Source organism: Sitophilus oryzae, unplaced genomic scaffold, assembly GCF_002938485.1.
Source record: "Sitophilus oryzae breed Bouriz unplaced genomic scaffold, Soryzae_2.0 scaffold_111_pilon_pilon, whole genome shotgun sequence".
NCBI classification, from domain to species: Eukaryota; Metazoa; Arthropoda; class Insecta; order Coleoptera; family Curculionidae; genus Sitophilus; species Sitophilus oryzae.
In genome coordinates, this window is record NW_022145749.1 from 7733515 (window position 1) to 7748426 (window position 14912).

Genomic DNA, 14912 nt, shown 5'->3' on the forward strand with positions numbered 1-14912 from the left:
TGCCTGCTATTGCTCCTATTGCTACTCACGAGCGCAGATGTCCTAAACTTGTAAACTGCTCCGAAATGTCACTGCGATTTTCTTGGAACTGGAGCAGTCACATATGCGACGTTGGTGGAGCTGTGACAAAGTAGCGGACTGCGATTTCACAACCCACCTCTGAGTCATAACGTTCATATATCATATATAAAATATAAAACCTTTGCATAATTCCTTATTTTTTAGTTGTTTTAGATTCCTAGAATAACCGAACTAGAATATTTTTTGTGGAAAATTTTGGAATAACCTACAGAACCGGTAATACCTACAGAACCTATTAGAGTCTGATTTAACAGGGATAGAACTCTCATGTAAAAAAGTCAAGATTGACTTATTGACGCCGTTGACGCCTTATCAAAGAGCTTGCTAAGGATTGCTAAGGAGCCTTATGTCTTATGTTGACGCCCATCGCCCATCCCTAATGGACGCAGAACCTTTTTCAGAGGGCATATCGTTTACTCTGTGGTATTAAATGAACAAAAGTCCACTGAAATTAAAAGAAGACATCATATTATTTTTGGAGTTGTTGATATTTGAATTATATATGAGTTATGAATGATTTATATATATTGGTTATATATGAGTATGAATGTGTATTGAAAACAATGATTGAAAATAAAAAATTTGAATTTGTAACCGCCAGAGATAAGGTATAAGTAAATAGATACCGGAAATAAATATTAACTTGGCTCTATAATTTATAACAAAATAGTTATTCTTGCCATAAGAAGCTGTGTATTTCTAGTATCCCAATCATCACAAGCGCCCCTAACGGCGATTTTCGAACTTCATTTAGATCTCAAAAACTGGGCCCATAATTTTTGCGTTCGATTCGCCTCCTCCTTTTAGACTCCATAGATGCCCTATGAAAAATTTAGAGACGACAATCAAATCCTGCAAGTCAATTCCTGTTTACATCGCGCATTTGATCGAATTTACGAACGACGACGTCATCCGCACGCATCGTATCGTATATACGGATTTAATTCTTTTCTAATTATTCTGAACAGATTTCCGTGTCTACGATGCGTCCGATACCTATGTATGTGCGTTATCTCATTTAAAATAAGGCAAATAATAAATTTTCGTCCGTTCCATGTGTCCAATACGTTCGTCTGATGCGAATAAATGCGCGCTTGCCTTTAATTATTCCTAGTTATCTCTGTTATTGCTATCTGGTGAGTTTAATTTAAATTTTATTTACTCAAACACGTGATAACTGAAAAAGTGGCATTAAAAAAACTTAAAAAGCTGTGTGAACATTTTATGGTGTGAACTGCAAAAATCATCGTGGCCATAACATGGTGTATAATTCTGTGGTATAACCAGAGATAACTACAACGTCGATTTCCATAGGTATTCATACATGTCCTTATACAGGGTCCGGCAATAGTGCGTCGGGCATCTGTAGCTCCTAGAATAACAAACTTAAGAATTTTGTTTAAGTGCAAATCTAAAGCATATCTAAAGTACGTTCTAGGATGTATTCCAGGAAAATATTTTAACTTCTATAGGGTGGCTCAAAAAAGTGTGAGTGGATTGGGATGATTTTTTTTAAATTGAACACCCTGTATATTATTGCATTTTTGGCTTTTTTTCAGATCACTTTACATAATCCTAAGATATGAGTAAATATAATTCGATAGTTTCAGAGATATTAATAAATAAATAAAAATATATTTTTTTCAGCTTTTCTTAAAAAAAATATTAAAAATACAAGAATAACTGTCCTGAAATCAAAACTATATTAGACATTTACTTTAAATGGTCTGTACTTACTTTGCTATAAATATGGTAATCGTATATCATACAGGAGGTTCAAAATTTTACGCCAAACTTTCTAAAATATGAAATAATTTTGCCTCGTTTTTTTAAATGGAACACACCGTATATTATTTTTCAATAGATGGAGAATTAAAAAATGATCATTTTTTGTATTTAGAGTATTTCAAAATTTTTAACGGTTTCGCAGATATTCGCGGTTTTATATTTCATATGGCATTTTCCATTGTAAATTTTTATCAAAGCCACCTAATGATTTTTCTCTCGTATTTTACCATTGAGAGAACCTATAATATGAAATAATACTGCGTGTATCTGCGGAACCATTAGAAATTTTGAAATACTTTAAATACAAAAATGTTCATTTTTTAATTCTCCATCTAATAAAAAATAATGTACAGGGTGTTCCATTTAAAAAAGCAAAGAAAAATTATTTTATATTTTCGAAAGTTTGGCGTAAAATTTTGAACATCCTGTATGATTTAAGATTACGATATTTATAGCAAAGTTAAGTATATACCATCTAAAGTAAATACCTAATATAGTTTTGATTTCAGGACAGTTCTTGTATTTGTAATATTTTTTTTTAATGAAGGTTGAAAAATATATTTTTTTTATTTATTTATTAATATCTCTGAAACTATCGAAATGTATTTATTCATATCTTAGGATTATGTAAAGTGATCTGAAAGGAAGCCAAAAATGCAATAATATACTGAGTGTTCCATTTAAAAAAAATCATCCAGATCCACCCACACTTTTTTGAGCCACCCTGTAGAACTTAAAATATTTTCGTGAAATACATCCTTATATATATTTTAGGTTTACACTTACATAAAATTCCCAAGTTTTTTATTCTAGGAGCTACCAAAGGGAGCTACAGATGCCCGACGTACTATTGCCGGACCCTGTATAAAATAAGGTTTCTTATATGCAACACACTGTATTTTGTTTATAAAATTAAATAAATAATTTGATAAATAACATACTTGGCGACATAATTCCGAAACAGCCAAATCGCTTCTGAAATTATGAAAATCTATTGGATCGCGACCGTTCCAATCTCATTTTTTTTTTCATTTGTAAGGTATTTACCTTACAAATGAAAAATTACAACTGAACAAAAAGTAAAAATTTATACTACTCAATTAACAAATATAATTTAATTAATTAAATGGCTATTGTTTTGTTAGTCTTGGCTATTTATTTTAATTAAAGTATATTCGTTTAACCATTTTAACTATTTCAATGAAAACCCTATTAAGCTATAAATAAAACAATTTGATATAAAATATCGCTTTGTAATTCTAATTTATGAAACATTTATATAGATTTAAAATATATATACATTAATTTCTATAGGTCTTTATATAGGTAATATATTAATACTGGTCAGATTTGATATTGTCCAGCCTTTTTAACGTGTGGTAAACGAACTTTAATTTTTCGCATTTTTCTGGAGCTAATCCGTCTCTCAACGACGAATCTATACAAGAAGAGGTAAAATACCCCGTAGAAGACGCAGGGATCTTTAAAAGCTTCACCGCTAAAGCCGTCAAAGAAGGATGTTTCAAATCAACCAGTCCCCAAAACGTCGTGGGTTTCGTTATATTTTTCTTCATAAGATTTTGAAAAATTCCAGTATTCTCATGAAATTCGCTATATGCATTCAAGCCTTCCGTATCCAAAGATTCGATAACGAAGTCCTGCACCTGCTTTAATTGTTTCTTATTAAGTAAACGTCCTCTGTAAGCTGGATGAAACAAATTTGCTGCTGATCCGTACACTGTTACAACCATATTCACCCTTTTTCTAATAGCCGTTTGCATTTCGATGTTATATCCTCGAAGATATCTTATTTTAGTTTCCAAGTTAAGCCATTCTTCTGAAGCCTCGGCTATCGAGAATTCTTCGTTTTCAAATTTATTTATGAACTCAACAATAAACTTTAATAAATCAAATGTAATTTGAACATCCTCTAGAAAGTCGTTAGTGGATAAACTCAGAGTAATATGCTCTGGAATTATAGAACCGTCAGAAGCTATTTGTTTCATTAAAGGTAAATTACTTAAGAAAGACTTACAAGCGTTGATGTGACCGCGCCACCGGTTTTCGGCCAGTAACTGTAATTTAGAGTCTTCATTGTCTGAAATTAGATTTAGCAAATCTAAACTTTGGAACTCTTTTAGTATGCAATTAACTTGATCTAAAACTTCAGTGTTTATTATATCTTTAACCAGTAAATGAGCTACATGGCTGCTACAAGGGATATGCCACAGGTCTGGAAGATATTTCCTGATGTTAGCGGCATTGTCGCTAACTATCGCGTAAATTTCGCATTTATACTGCGATTTAGCGTCTGAAATTGATTTTTTACATATATCTGCCAAAACTTCGTCGGCTACTTCTAGAGCAGGAAACTCCTGACATTTCAAGAAAATATTCTCTGTCCCAATAGAGTGCAACATGGTCACGACATTTTTTATTTTCTTTGAATCATCACTCCAACTATCAATTGACAACGTCGAGCTGTTTCCTATATATTCTTTGTTACTGGTTTGTATTTCCTTTTTTACTTTGTCCAGTAAAATACTAGATAGGGCAGCTTTTGTTGGTGGATAATAAGACGGACATAAGGATTTTACAAAATTTTTGAAGTAGCTATTTTCCACAACGTCAAAAGGTATGTTACAACCGTAAAAGAATTTTGCTAAACTGATATCTAGTTTGGATTTATCTTGAGAGATATTTTTATTAATAAGGGGATCCGATTTTTTATACAGATTGTTTTTATGTCTTTTCGCAGGTTTCTCCTTGATTTTGATTGGTGGCATTTTACGAGATGAAGTTGATGGTGCGTCAGCCAAATTCTTAAAACTGGACAACGGGTCCACTTCTACAACAAGTGAAGAAGTTTCATCTTCAGAATCCGCCTTATAGAATTCGATATTATTAGTAGAATCGCTAAATGATTTCCACAATTCATTCTACAAAAAAAGACAAATTATTATTTTTTATCTATGTATGTATAAGGAAAATCAATACAAGTTGGCGTATACGTCATCAAAATATTTAACGAATGCACGTAGCAATGTTGCCACGGCTACTTTTTTGCTTTGTCACTGGGCGCGTTCAGGGACGGTCAGCGGCTGAGTGGCTGAGTAAGCGGTTACCCTAAACGGTCTCTTTTTACACGCAAAAACCAGAGTAAGTAAACCGACGAGTAGCAACAGCCCGGTTTTCAATTTTCTCTGCGGCTGCGAGAAATAGGTAGTCTATCTCTCATATGAAGAAGCGAAGTTGCCACTGTTGCCATTTATCAAATATCTCTATATACTCTATTTCAAGTATGCCTCAGGCAACGAATCATTTTTTTAAATTATTTATTAGCTGTAAGATATTCAAATTTAGAAGTAGCTAACCTAACCTAACCGTATACGACACGTGTCACTGTGACAGTTAGTTTTGACGTAAGAAACGTCAAAAGCCGATGTCGTCTGATCGCGAGCAAATTTGGTGGGTAGGCTATGTGAGCGCCAGTGCACAGAGCCCCACCCTGCAAAGTTGGATACGACGTTTCGTTTACATCTTCATCAGGGTGGAACTAAGAATTTGATATTGAAAAAAAATGTGGGTCGATTTCGGCATAATTGGGGACGGGCTGCAGGATGACGCCCTCGACGTTTCGAACCGATGCCAATGCCTCTAAATAGACGAAATCATGAGTATTTTTTTTAATTATGGGTCGATTGGAACCAAGCTCGGCACGTGGATAGAGGTACCCGAATGGAGACGGAATGGTTAGACGGACAGACAGACGGAAATAAAAAGAAGTTTCCCTTCAAATATGCGCTCATAGTGCACACACATTTTTTTTATCGGCTAGTTCATTTAGTTGACGCAACAGTGTACTGTCCTTTTTCGATATTATAAGAAAAAAAAACGAAAAAGTGCACTCTAAATTTCAAACGAATTTTTATTTCTTAAAAATGTAATTTGGCAATAGTTTCTATGTCTTTAATGACATGCCCACCAACTTTTAATGATTTCTCTAAACAAATTAGGTCACTTACCTCATCCGTCCCGTTCAAATTTATAGAATTGTTATTCTTTTTAACACCGTTGCTACAAACGTTTCTAAAATATAAAAAGAACATTTATAAACTTATAAAATAGTTGAATATTCTTTTGTATACTCTGTGAACGGTCATATACCTGTGAACACGAAGTCTATCTATTGATGTGTTTTTTATAGTTTTACTGCACACATTACAAGTGGCCGTCACTTTTCCAGAACTTGCCTTGGTTGGAGTAAAATCAAGCTGGAAATAGTACGTATGGCGCCTTCGCCCTGTGATTGTTTTTGGTAATCCCCGTGAAACCTATAAAATAAAAGTAGGTATATATATATATATAGTTCTTCTCACGTAACTTTTGCTCAACTCGTCTATTAGTGTGTGCGGTAACCACTACTTTCATGCAAATATACAGAGTGGTCCGAAATGTATTCGCGAAACTTCGGCAGCATATCCTGCAGATAAAAATAAGTAAAAAGTTCGTATAAATGTATGTCCTAAAATGCTTTGTTTCGGAGATACAGGATGTAGAATAAGTAGATTTTTAATCGGTTTTTTCCAACTAATTTCTGAACTATAGTCGATATTTGGAAAAAAAAATGGTGTCTGGGTATTTTTTGACATGAGAAATTTGATTTCCATGTCAATGGGACCTCTACTTGTAGGGGACGCCACCTACTGTTTTTAACTCTTTTGAAGAGTAATAACTTACAAAAATAACTAATTTTGAAAAATTCTAATGGCGAAACACCCAGAAGACTGCAAAAAATCAATAAGTTTAAATATAGGCTTGGTGCATTTCAGTTAATTTCAACAAATTCCGACCGCAGCGCTTCAACGACAAAAATCAGAAATTATCAATATATAGTTCACACCGCCAGCCGTCACGTTGATCGCATTAAAATAATATTGAAATCGTGGTTTTGTCATAACATTTAAGTATTTTAGTTTTTTGCTAGTGCAGTTATTGAGGCTATAAAACACTCAGGTACGAGGTTTGTGTGATGTAACGCTGTTTCAGGTAGTAAAAAATAAATGAAAAAGAAATCGAACTAGGCGTCGCGTCGTGTTGTGTTGTGACAATTTCAAATGTTAATAAAATTGCCGAAAAAATGCTAACGCGTAAAGGAGAGCGTAATTAGAGCGTTGTTGGGTGCAATAGCATTCAATAACTCAACTTTCCCGAATATTCAACTCTTCCGAAACAACATTTTATAGCTTCATAGTTTCTCACGCCGATTTGATCACTACCAAAAATGGATTTAAGCAGTTCGACGAAACAAATGAGTAAACAATAAAGTTCTCGTTACATAATCAAAAAATTAAATAGACATATACTATGAGAGAATAAAATATAATTTGCAATATTATTATACTTATACTATAATATAATTATACTTTCTTTAATAAAATGGTGATTAATTTTTTTATGGACATCTTCTAAATTTTAGATATGTACCTTTAAATAAATTTGTTAAAGCCGAAATAGCCTCAATTAGCTAGCAAAACCCGTGATTAAAACTATGCTCGCTACCGTAGTTGAACTCATCTAAAAGTTTTTTTTAGCTGGAATAATAAATTATAATACAAGTTAGACCTTATGAAGATATCAAAATATTTACTTTTTTATTTTTAAAATTTTCACAAATTTAACACATTTAGAATAATTAAATAATTTTTTTTTTCTATACTCGCTATTTAAACCCGTGTATTTGTATATGCTAGTTTTTTACGATATTCTAAAATGGTGGCAGCACCGGCGAAGAATGCACCAAGCCTATAGTAAAACAAAAATAATTAGATTGCTTACAGCCTTAGTCTTTTTGCTATCTTCAAAACTGTTCATCTCTTCGGACGTTGTATAACAATCCGATTCCATAATTTCCTTTTTAAATAAGACTTCTGTCGGAACGTTACTTTTCATTTGATCATCCTCTTCATCATTGCTATTCATTTCGATACTGGTTTTAGGTGTATCATCCACCTCGACCTTCATTCCAGCACGCGAATTCCTAAAATTCAGATTATCTAAAAACCGCCCGTAATAAAAAAAAAACATCGCCAAGTAGGCGACGATTGATATATCTCCACTTTTGACAAACAGTGTGGTAAAATTCAGTGGCGGCTCGTGACCCGTGTGACTGGGTAGGCGACACAGTTGCGTCTATTTGCCCCCCCCCCCCTAATTTACATAATACCCTAACCCAGTTTGTAAATATATTTTATCTCCGGGTTAAAAACATAGCTCAAACAAGAATATTTAGAACAAAACTAAAGCAAAAATAACAGCATTCAACGTAATGACATAATGATTGACATAATGTACAGGGTGGGTCAAATTCGACGCTTTTAAATGGAAACACCCTTTTCTATAAGAGATAGACAAAAACTAATATCGGTGTCTGGAGCTCAATTTTTGTCAAAAACATGATGGTGAAAACCGCACATCGATATCTTATCGTTTCGGGGTTACGGGGTGTTTTTCAAAAATATGCATTTTTAACAAATCGCTGTAACTTTTTTGCTATGGAAAATTTTGTATTTTTATGCAAACATTTCCAAAGCACCTTTTTACGTAGAATTTAATGGTTTAAGTATAACTTTTTTAAAATTAATAATTTAAGAATTATCAACAGAAAATTTGATTTTTTATATGGGACACCCTATATATTTTAATTAGCTAAAAGAATTTAAAATTACCTTTCCAAAAATATAGCATACTTGATATTTTGTTATAATGCCCTTCGAAATACAGATTTTCAAAAGTTCGCCACTTTTAACTAGTAGGCTTTGGACCCCTCATTGATGATATGCCCTTAATGGAACTCGAAAACATATTTTTCCAGCAAGACGACGCACCGCTTCTGAACGCTAAAGTTATCAGCAAATTTCCGCAGCCAATTTCAAGAATAATTGAATAGCTGACCAAGAACCCAGCCGTTGGCCGTCGAGGCCGCCTGATTTAGTGCCCATGGATCTAATCCTATGGATATATTTGCGGAAGAATAAAGGTTCCTTATTCTTCTGTATAATCTAGACAAGAATTAGAAATACTTAGCAGTTATGAGAGGGTATCTTTCACCCACACTGAGTTAATGAATTCCGCGAGAAATGTTCAAAAACTGCCCCGTCTGTCCATAACAGCAGACGGTCGATATGTCGAACACCTGTAGCAAAATCTCATGACCTGGTTTGCTATTTATTTTTATTGTTATGAGATATAGTTTAAATGTGTTGATGTTGGTTAAATATATTTTAAATTGTTATAAAATTCTGCATCTCTCATAGCAAATATTATTTTCGTTTTAATTGATGCTCACAGCTAGAATTTTTTTGCATTACAGTCGGTGTCGTTCAAAGCCTACTTATTTAAAGCGGGCGAATTTTTATATACTCTATATCTCGAAGAGGAATCGAGCAAAATATCAAGTGTGTTATATTTTTGGAAAGGTAATTTTAAATTCTTTTCAATAAATTATAAATATACAGGGTGTCCCATATAAAAAATCAGTTTTTCTGTTGATAACTCTTAAATTATTAATTTTAAAAAAATTATACTAAAACAATTAAATTCTACGTAAAAAGGTGCTTCGGAAATGTTTTCATAGAAATACAAAATTTTTCATAGCAAAAAAGTTCAGCGATCTGTTAAAAATGCACATTTTTGAAAAACACCCCGTAACTCCGAAACGGTAACAGATATGGATGTGCGGTTTTCACCATCATGTTTTTGATGAAAATTGAGCTCCAGACACCGATATTAGTTTTCGTCTATCTCCTAAAGAAAAGGGTGTTTCCATTTAAAAGCGTCGAATTTGACCCACCCTGTACATGTATATTTTTTTATCTATTACCAAGGCTATTACTATGGAGTCACTATGGAGTACATCATAGAATTTTATTTATTTACGCAAACTTAAAAATTGGTAGTATTGATGAGAGAAAGAATAATTATGTTTTATATATTAAATTGATGAGTCGGTCTCTTAATAAAGAAAAGTTATTAATTATTATTATATCAGTAAAATCATCAGATTGTTGAAGAGCTGTAAAAAGAACTTTCTAGATTGAAAGTAAGGCAAGTGCCGATAAACGTTTATTTTTCATGGAATCTCTACTATACATTTTAATGTATTTCAAACATGAAAAATGTCTCTCAACCCAAGTACTTGTAAATGGTGTAGTGAGAAAAAAAACAAACAATTTGAAAGCCTCTGGAAATATTTCCAGGATTATTGTCCTTAAATTTTATAATCTAAATTATCATATCTATTATTAATATCTGCAATTTATTCATTCATTTACGTTGGTCAATAACATTTTTTGTTTCTTAAATCACTATTAAATGCGTTGAAAATGTATCAATATAACAAGTTTGTTAAATCAGATGTTAAATGCGTTGGAAATTTTTATAGGATTCTTTAAATTTCGAATCCGCAAAAGATAAATAAAAATAATTGAGACATACGAGTACCTATCTGCAAACCTTACTTCTAAATGTATAACAATGTTATCTAATATTTCATAAAATAAAATTCGCAAAGATATTTGACTTAGCCGCTTTTATTAACATATCGAATTGAAATAGCTCACTGAGACTTTTCTGTAGTATCTGTTGTATCGTTTTCTTGCACCGAATAAAATAACGCGCTTTTTATTTCGGATTATTTTATTTCTGTGGCGTGTTCTGAAATACAACCGGTTATATCATTTTGCATAATCTCGGACAAGCCCGAAAAAATGTTTTCGGGCTTGTCCGAGCTTGTTCCCCAATTTGCTATAAACGTTTTTAAAATTTTCATATAAAAGTATAATCCTTAATGAATCATATGAAATATTCCCTTAACGAAATGTGATATATCCCCTTATGAAATAGCAGGAATATCCCCTTAACTTCTAAGCCTACCGGGCCTCCACGACTTCATGCGAAGGCGACCGGAGATTTCGCCTAAGCCCCGCCTTAATACGATACAACTCCGACTTACGTCGCGTCGCTACCGCCCGATAAGTTAGACAGAGACAGAAGACTGTACGTCGTGCATCGACACTGATAGAAGGCGATGCAGAAATCGCCGAACAAAGGCACACCAACGGTCAAAATTATTTTGTTTTCTAACGCAGCGGCACAGTCAGCGTACGCCAGCGATAGTGAATATTTTAATATAGAAGACACACACAAATATTAAAATAATATTGATTATTAAAACACAGTAAAACAGAGTATTTTTATGTATTGGCAACATTAATAGTAAATAATGTAATGTAATAAGTAATAAACCGCTTTAATTCTGCCAAAATTATAGGGTAGGCGCCGCCTACCTTGCCTACCCTGACGAGCCACCACTAGTAAAATTTTCTAAGAAAAATCTTTTTTCATAATAACTCTGATGTCATAGATATTTTTGTGAAATTTGATACAGATCTTCTATGCATAAAAATTATTTTTTTATGTATCTCTCAGTTTCCATTCAGCCGATGCTAAAACGATTTCCACGCAACCGTCTCCGTCAGCGCATCAGGTTTTTAGCGATATGACTGAAGTAAAATGACAATTTTTTTAGCGGACTATGGGCGGCGGACGAAAAAAATCAAGAGATGAAAATTGTTCAGAAACGAATGAAGATTTTGAAAATATTTTTTTATTTTGAGAGAAGTCAGTGGCGTACCATATTTTTCTTCAAAAATATTTAATGCAAAACCCATATGGACGCCACTGGTTGAAATATATAAAATTGTTTGTGCATGAAAAAAGGCATTTTGATGCATAGAAGACGTGTGTATCAATTTTCATAAAGATATCTATAATAACGTAAGAGTTATTATAAAAAAAGATTTTTTTAGGAAAATGTTACCACCCTGTATCTCAAAGATTGATATGTTTAGGACATACATTCATACGATTTTTTTTATTAGAATAGGTCCAAGAATCACCCCTTAAATATTAGCATGTCAGTAAGGAACACCCTGTATATACAGGGTGACCCAAAGTTGCAAAAATAATGCTGGATATCACTTTCTGGTTTGAGATTTTCTCTTCGTTTTTAGATATAGGAAATGCCAGTAAAACAAACAGATTAAACAGAACTCTGTTCATGGTACGAAATACAAGGTTCAATTTGAAATAATGGAGAAAAATATAACATTTAATTTTGATTAACCCTCTATATAATAAAACATTTGAGATGTTAGTTGCAATTCGAATTGAACGGTCTGTCTAGGGGAAAAATATGATAAGCGTCATTTTACTAATTTTACAGGAAAGCACTGGTCGGCTGGTGGTTATCACATTCTTTCCGTGAATTCTATATTTTTACTATAAAAACAAAACTTTAAACACAGACTGGTGCTAGCAAAACGACTTCAAGTTTTTAGAAATAAAGTGCCCGAAAAAGCCCACTATGTTGGAGCGAAAAGTCGCATAAAAAAAGTTTTCCATCTTTCAATTCATTATAAAACCTCATGGTTACAAAAAATGGATATTGTGATATAATCTAATGGCTCGTCTAAAGGTTAAAGAAAAAAGATACAATTTTTACAAGGCATATATCGTAGGATTTAACAACTTATTCCCCTGCAGAGTTTATACATTTTGTAGGTACCAGTTATACCTACTATAATATTGTAAAATCCTAAAATTAAGAAATTGGCGTTTATCAAGTTTTTCCCTGGACCCATCAAATGTGAAGAAAACAATATTATACCGTAGTTTAAAATATTAAAAATTTGAAAATCGAAAAAATTTAGATTTTTTTTCGAGTTTTAAATCCGCGGCCTTTAAGCGGCAAATAAAGTATTATATAAGCACAATATGATGTTTTAGCCATGAAAAAATTTAAAGGCATTAAAGTAGGTATAAAGCGTTAAGGGGTTAATGGCTAAAATGGCTAATCTACTGATATACAACTGAGCAAGGATCAACTGACCTACCATTTGAAACTTGTCCAAGATTAGAAAATATACCTATATCTTTAGTTTAAAAATATAAATATATTTGAATCACACTTACATCACTTACATCTATGAAATATTTTTAAAATGTGTGTTGCCCGGTTATTTTATACAAAATTATAGAGTAAAAAATCTCAAACCAGCAACACTGGGTTACGCCGAGGTTGGATCACCCTGTAGTCTTGGAGGTATTTATAAAAAGAAAATTATAAATTTACAGACAATTCTTTGCTGTGTTTGTTTATCATGTAGTAAATCACCATAGAAAAACAAATGTAAGTACAATTACTACGTGTTTTGAACGTAATTTGAATCATGGCGGATCTATCAATCAAGTTTGGGTACGTAAAAAATAATTTTTAAGTAAAAATAAAAAACTAAGTAAAGTAATAAAAGTTTATATATTTTACTGATACCAAGACCTGATCAATTTGATAAGAGTTCTGAGTAATTGGTACTTGTCGAGTGAATATGTTGCTTTTGCTTTAAGGGATCATGTCAAACAAACTTAAAGTATTGGATTGTTACAGTAAAAAATAGTTACATGGTATAAAAATAAATATACTCTACCAAATGTACGGGACAATTACCCTGCTTTCCCTATAACTGGTTTTTTAATTATCACTTATCTTATTCAGCTGAAAATTCAAAACCAAAATGCATGAGAACAGGGAAAATACATGTAAAATTACAACCCACCAATGCCACCAACGTCAACACGGAACATGGCTGACATAAATGGCTGAACTGAAATGAGTTTGACAGTTTGTGTTAGAAAAAAAAATTTCGCTCTGCAGGCTCTGCATATAAATAAATGTGTAAAAAAGTGTATTTCTAAACTGTGTAATAAACTAGATAGATAAATCGTGGTATACCTAAATCGGGTAAAGGTGTGGATCCGGTGGCTGACCTTGAAGGCCATATTTGCTGCATTTGATCATCGATACTACGCAGGCGCACATCGTCGATGTTGCCAATTTGCAGTTTATTTTCGAATTATTTGCAGTTGAATTTTTTTTTTCAGTGTTAATAATAATACAAATTCTATAATTAATTTTATAATTTCAGATTTATCTTGATATCCAAAATTAAGGTAAGAAGGATAATGAAGATTGTGAAATGAAAGTATTATGAATATATAAAATTGTACGTAATAATAACAGAGATATGGTGTTGTTGACGGTTGATAAGTGGTTGAATAATAATAACATTTATTTATATATTTACATTAGAATTAAAAATTATCATTTACGGATTTTTTCTAATGGTTTTAAACTTATTAGAATTGTTTTATTTCTTTCAAGTTATTTAATTTCTAGTTATTTACAGGCAACAATAGTTTTCATTATATTATGTATATTGATGTTTTGAAATATTACCATGACGAGTCTTATAGAACAATACACGTCAATGGGAGATAGAGGTAACATATTTTACCTATAATGTTACTAATATAATATACTTTGATTGTAATGTTTGTATCATATAATTTCTTAAAAATATCAAGTTAGTGGATTAATAGCAATTTTAGACATATATTTTATCGAAGAGTGTTGATAAGACTAAAATAAGCTTTATGTTTTATCTTTTTCTCTTTAGAAGGGAGATGGTTTGTATCGTAGAATACATTACAGTATTTAATATCGTGTACTTTGATATTCTTTTCTTAATTTACTGCAATTTCTTGTTTCCTATAATGCCAAATCTTGACAATATGGTGAAGGTTGAGTTTTGATCTTATTAGTTTTATACCTGTGTTTATACAAGACCAAATTAAGACTTAGTTTGTGATTTATATTAAGATCTTTCTTATAATATTTATTATGTCTTAATCTTATGCTTTGTCTGGAAAATAAATGTTAAAATATCTTAATTTTGCATATCCTATTCCATCCTTCCATTAGGAAAAATATGGTTTATAAATCATATTATAGCTAAGAAAATCACATAAATTAGGTGTAAGAATAGAGAAATCTTAAAGTAGCAGAAAAATTAATGCAATATATGTATAAGCAGAATTACACAAGGTAAAACTGTTAATGTTGCTGAAGCTGATTCTACAATTTT

At 32.1% G+C, this 14912-nt stretch overlaps 1 protein-coding gene across 6 annotated transcripts; it reads right to left on the reverse strand.

The window, feature by feature from the left end:
• Nucleotides 1-3107: 3107 nt before the first annotated feature.
• LOC115884939 lies at nt 3108-13579 on the reverse strand. Of its 6 annotated transcripts, none has more exons than XM_030903682.1 (6): nt 13545-13579; nt 13416-13483; nt 7708-7909; nt 6037-6203; nt 5895-5958; nt 3108-4808 (listed from the first exon to the last, which is right to left on the reverse strand). In XM_030903682.1, the coding sequence occupies exons 3-6, from the start codon at nt 7891-7893 to the stop codon at nt 3204-3206; spliced, it is 2022 nt and encodes a 673-aa protein (XP_030759542.1). In that variant the 5' UTR covers nt 7894-7909; nt 13416-13483; nt 13545-13579; the 3' UTR covers nt 3108-3203. The 6 variants fall into 6 exon arrangements, with proteins under 6 accessions (XP_030759542.1, XP_030759557.1, XP_030759529.1 ...); XM_030903697.1 differs by having other exon boundaries at nt 13436-13483; nt 13545-13577; XM_030903669.1 differs by having other exon boundaries at nt 13390-13483; nt 13545-13577.
• Between the last annotated feature and the right edge of the window lie 1333 nt (nt 13580-14912).

Coding starts and splice junctions, on each gene's coding strand:
- LOC115884939 (XM_030903669.1), bottom strand. Junction 6,204..7,707: donor ATAGCAAAAAGACTAAGGCT/GTAAGCAATCTA, acceptor TTTATTTTATAG/GTTTCACGGGGATTACCAAA. Junction 4,809..5,894: donor ATTTGAACGGGACGGATGAG/GTAAGTGACCTA, acceptor CTTTTTTTGTAG/AATGAATTGTGGAAATCATT.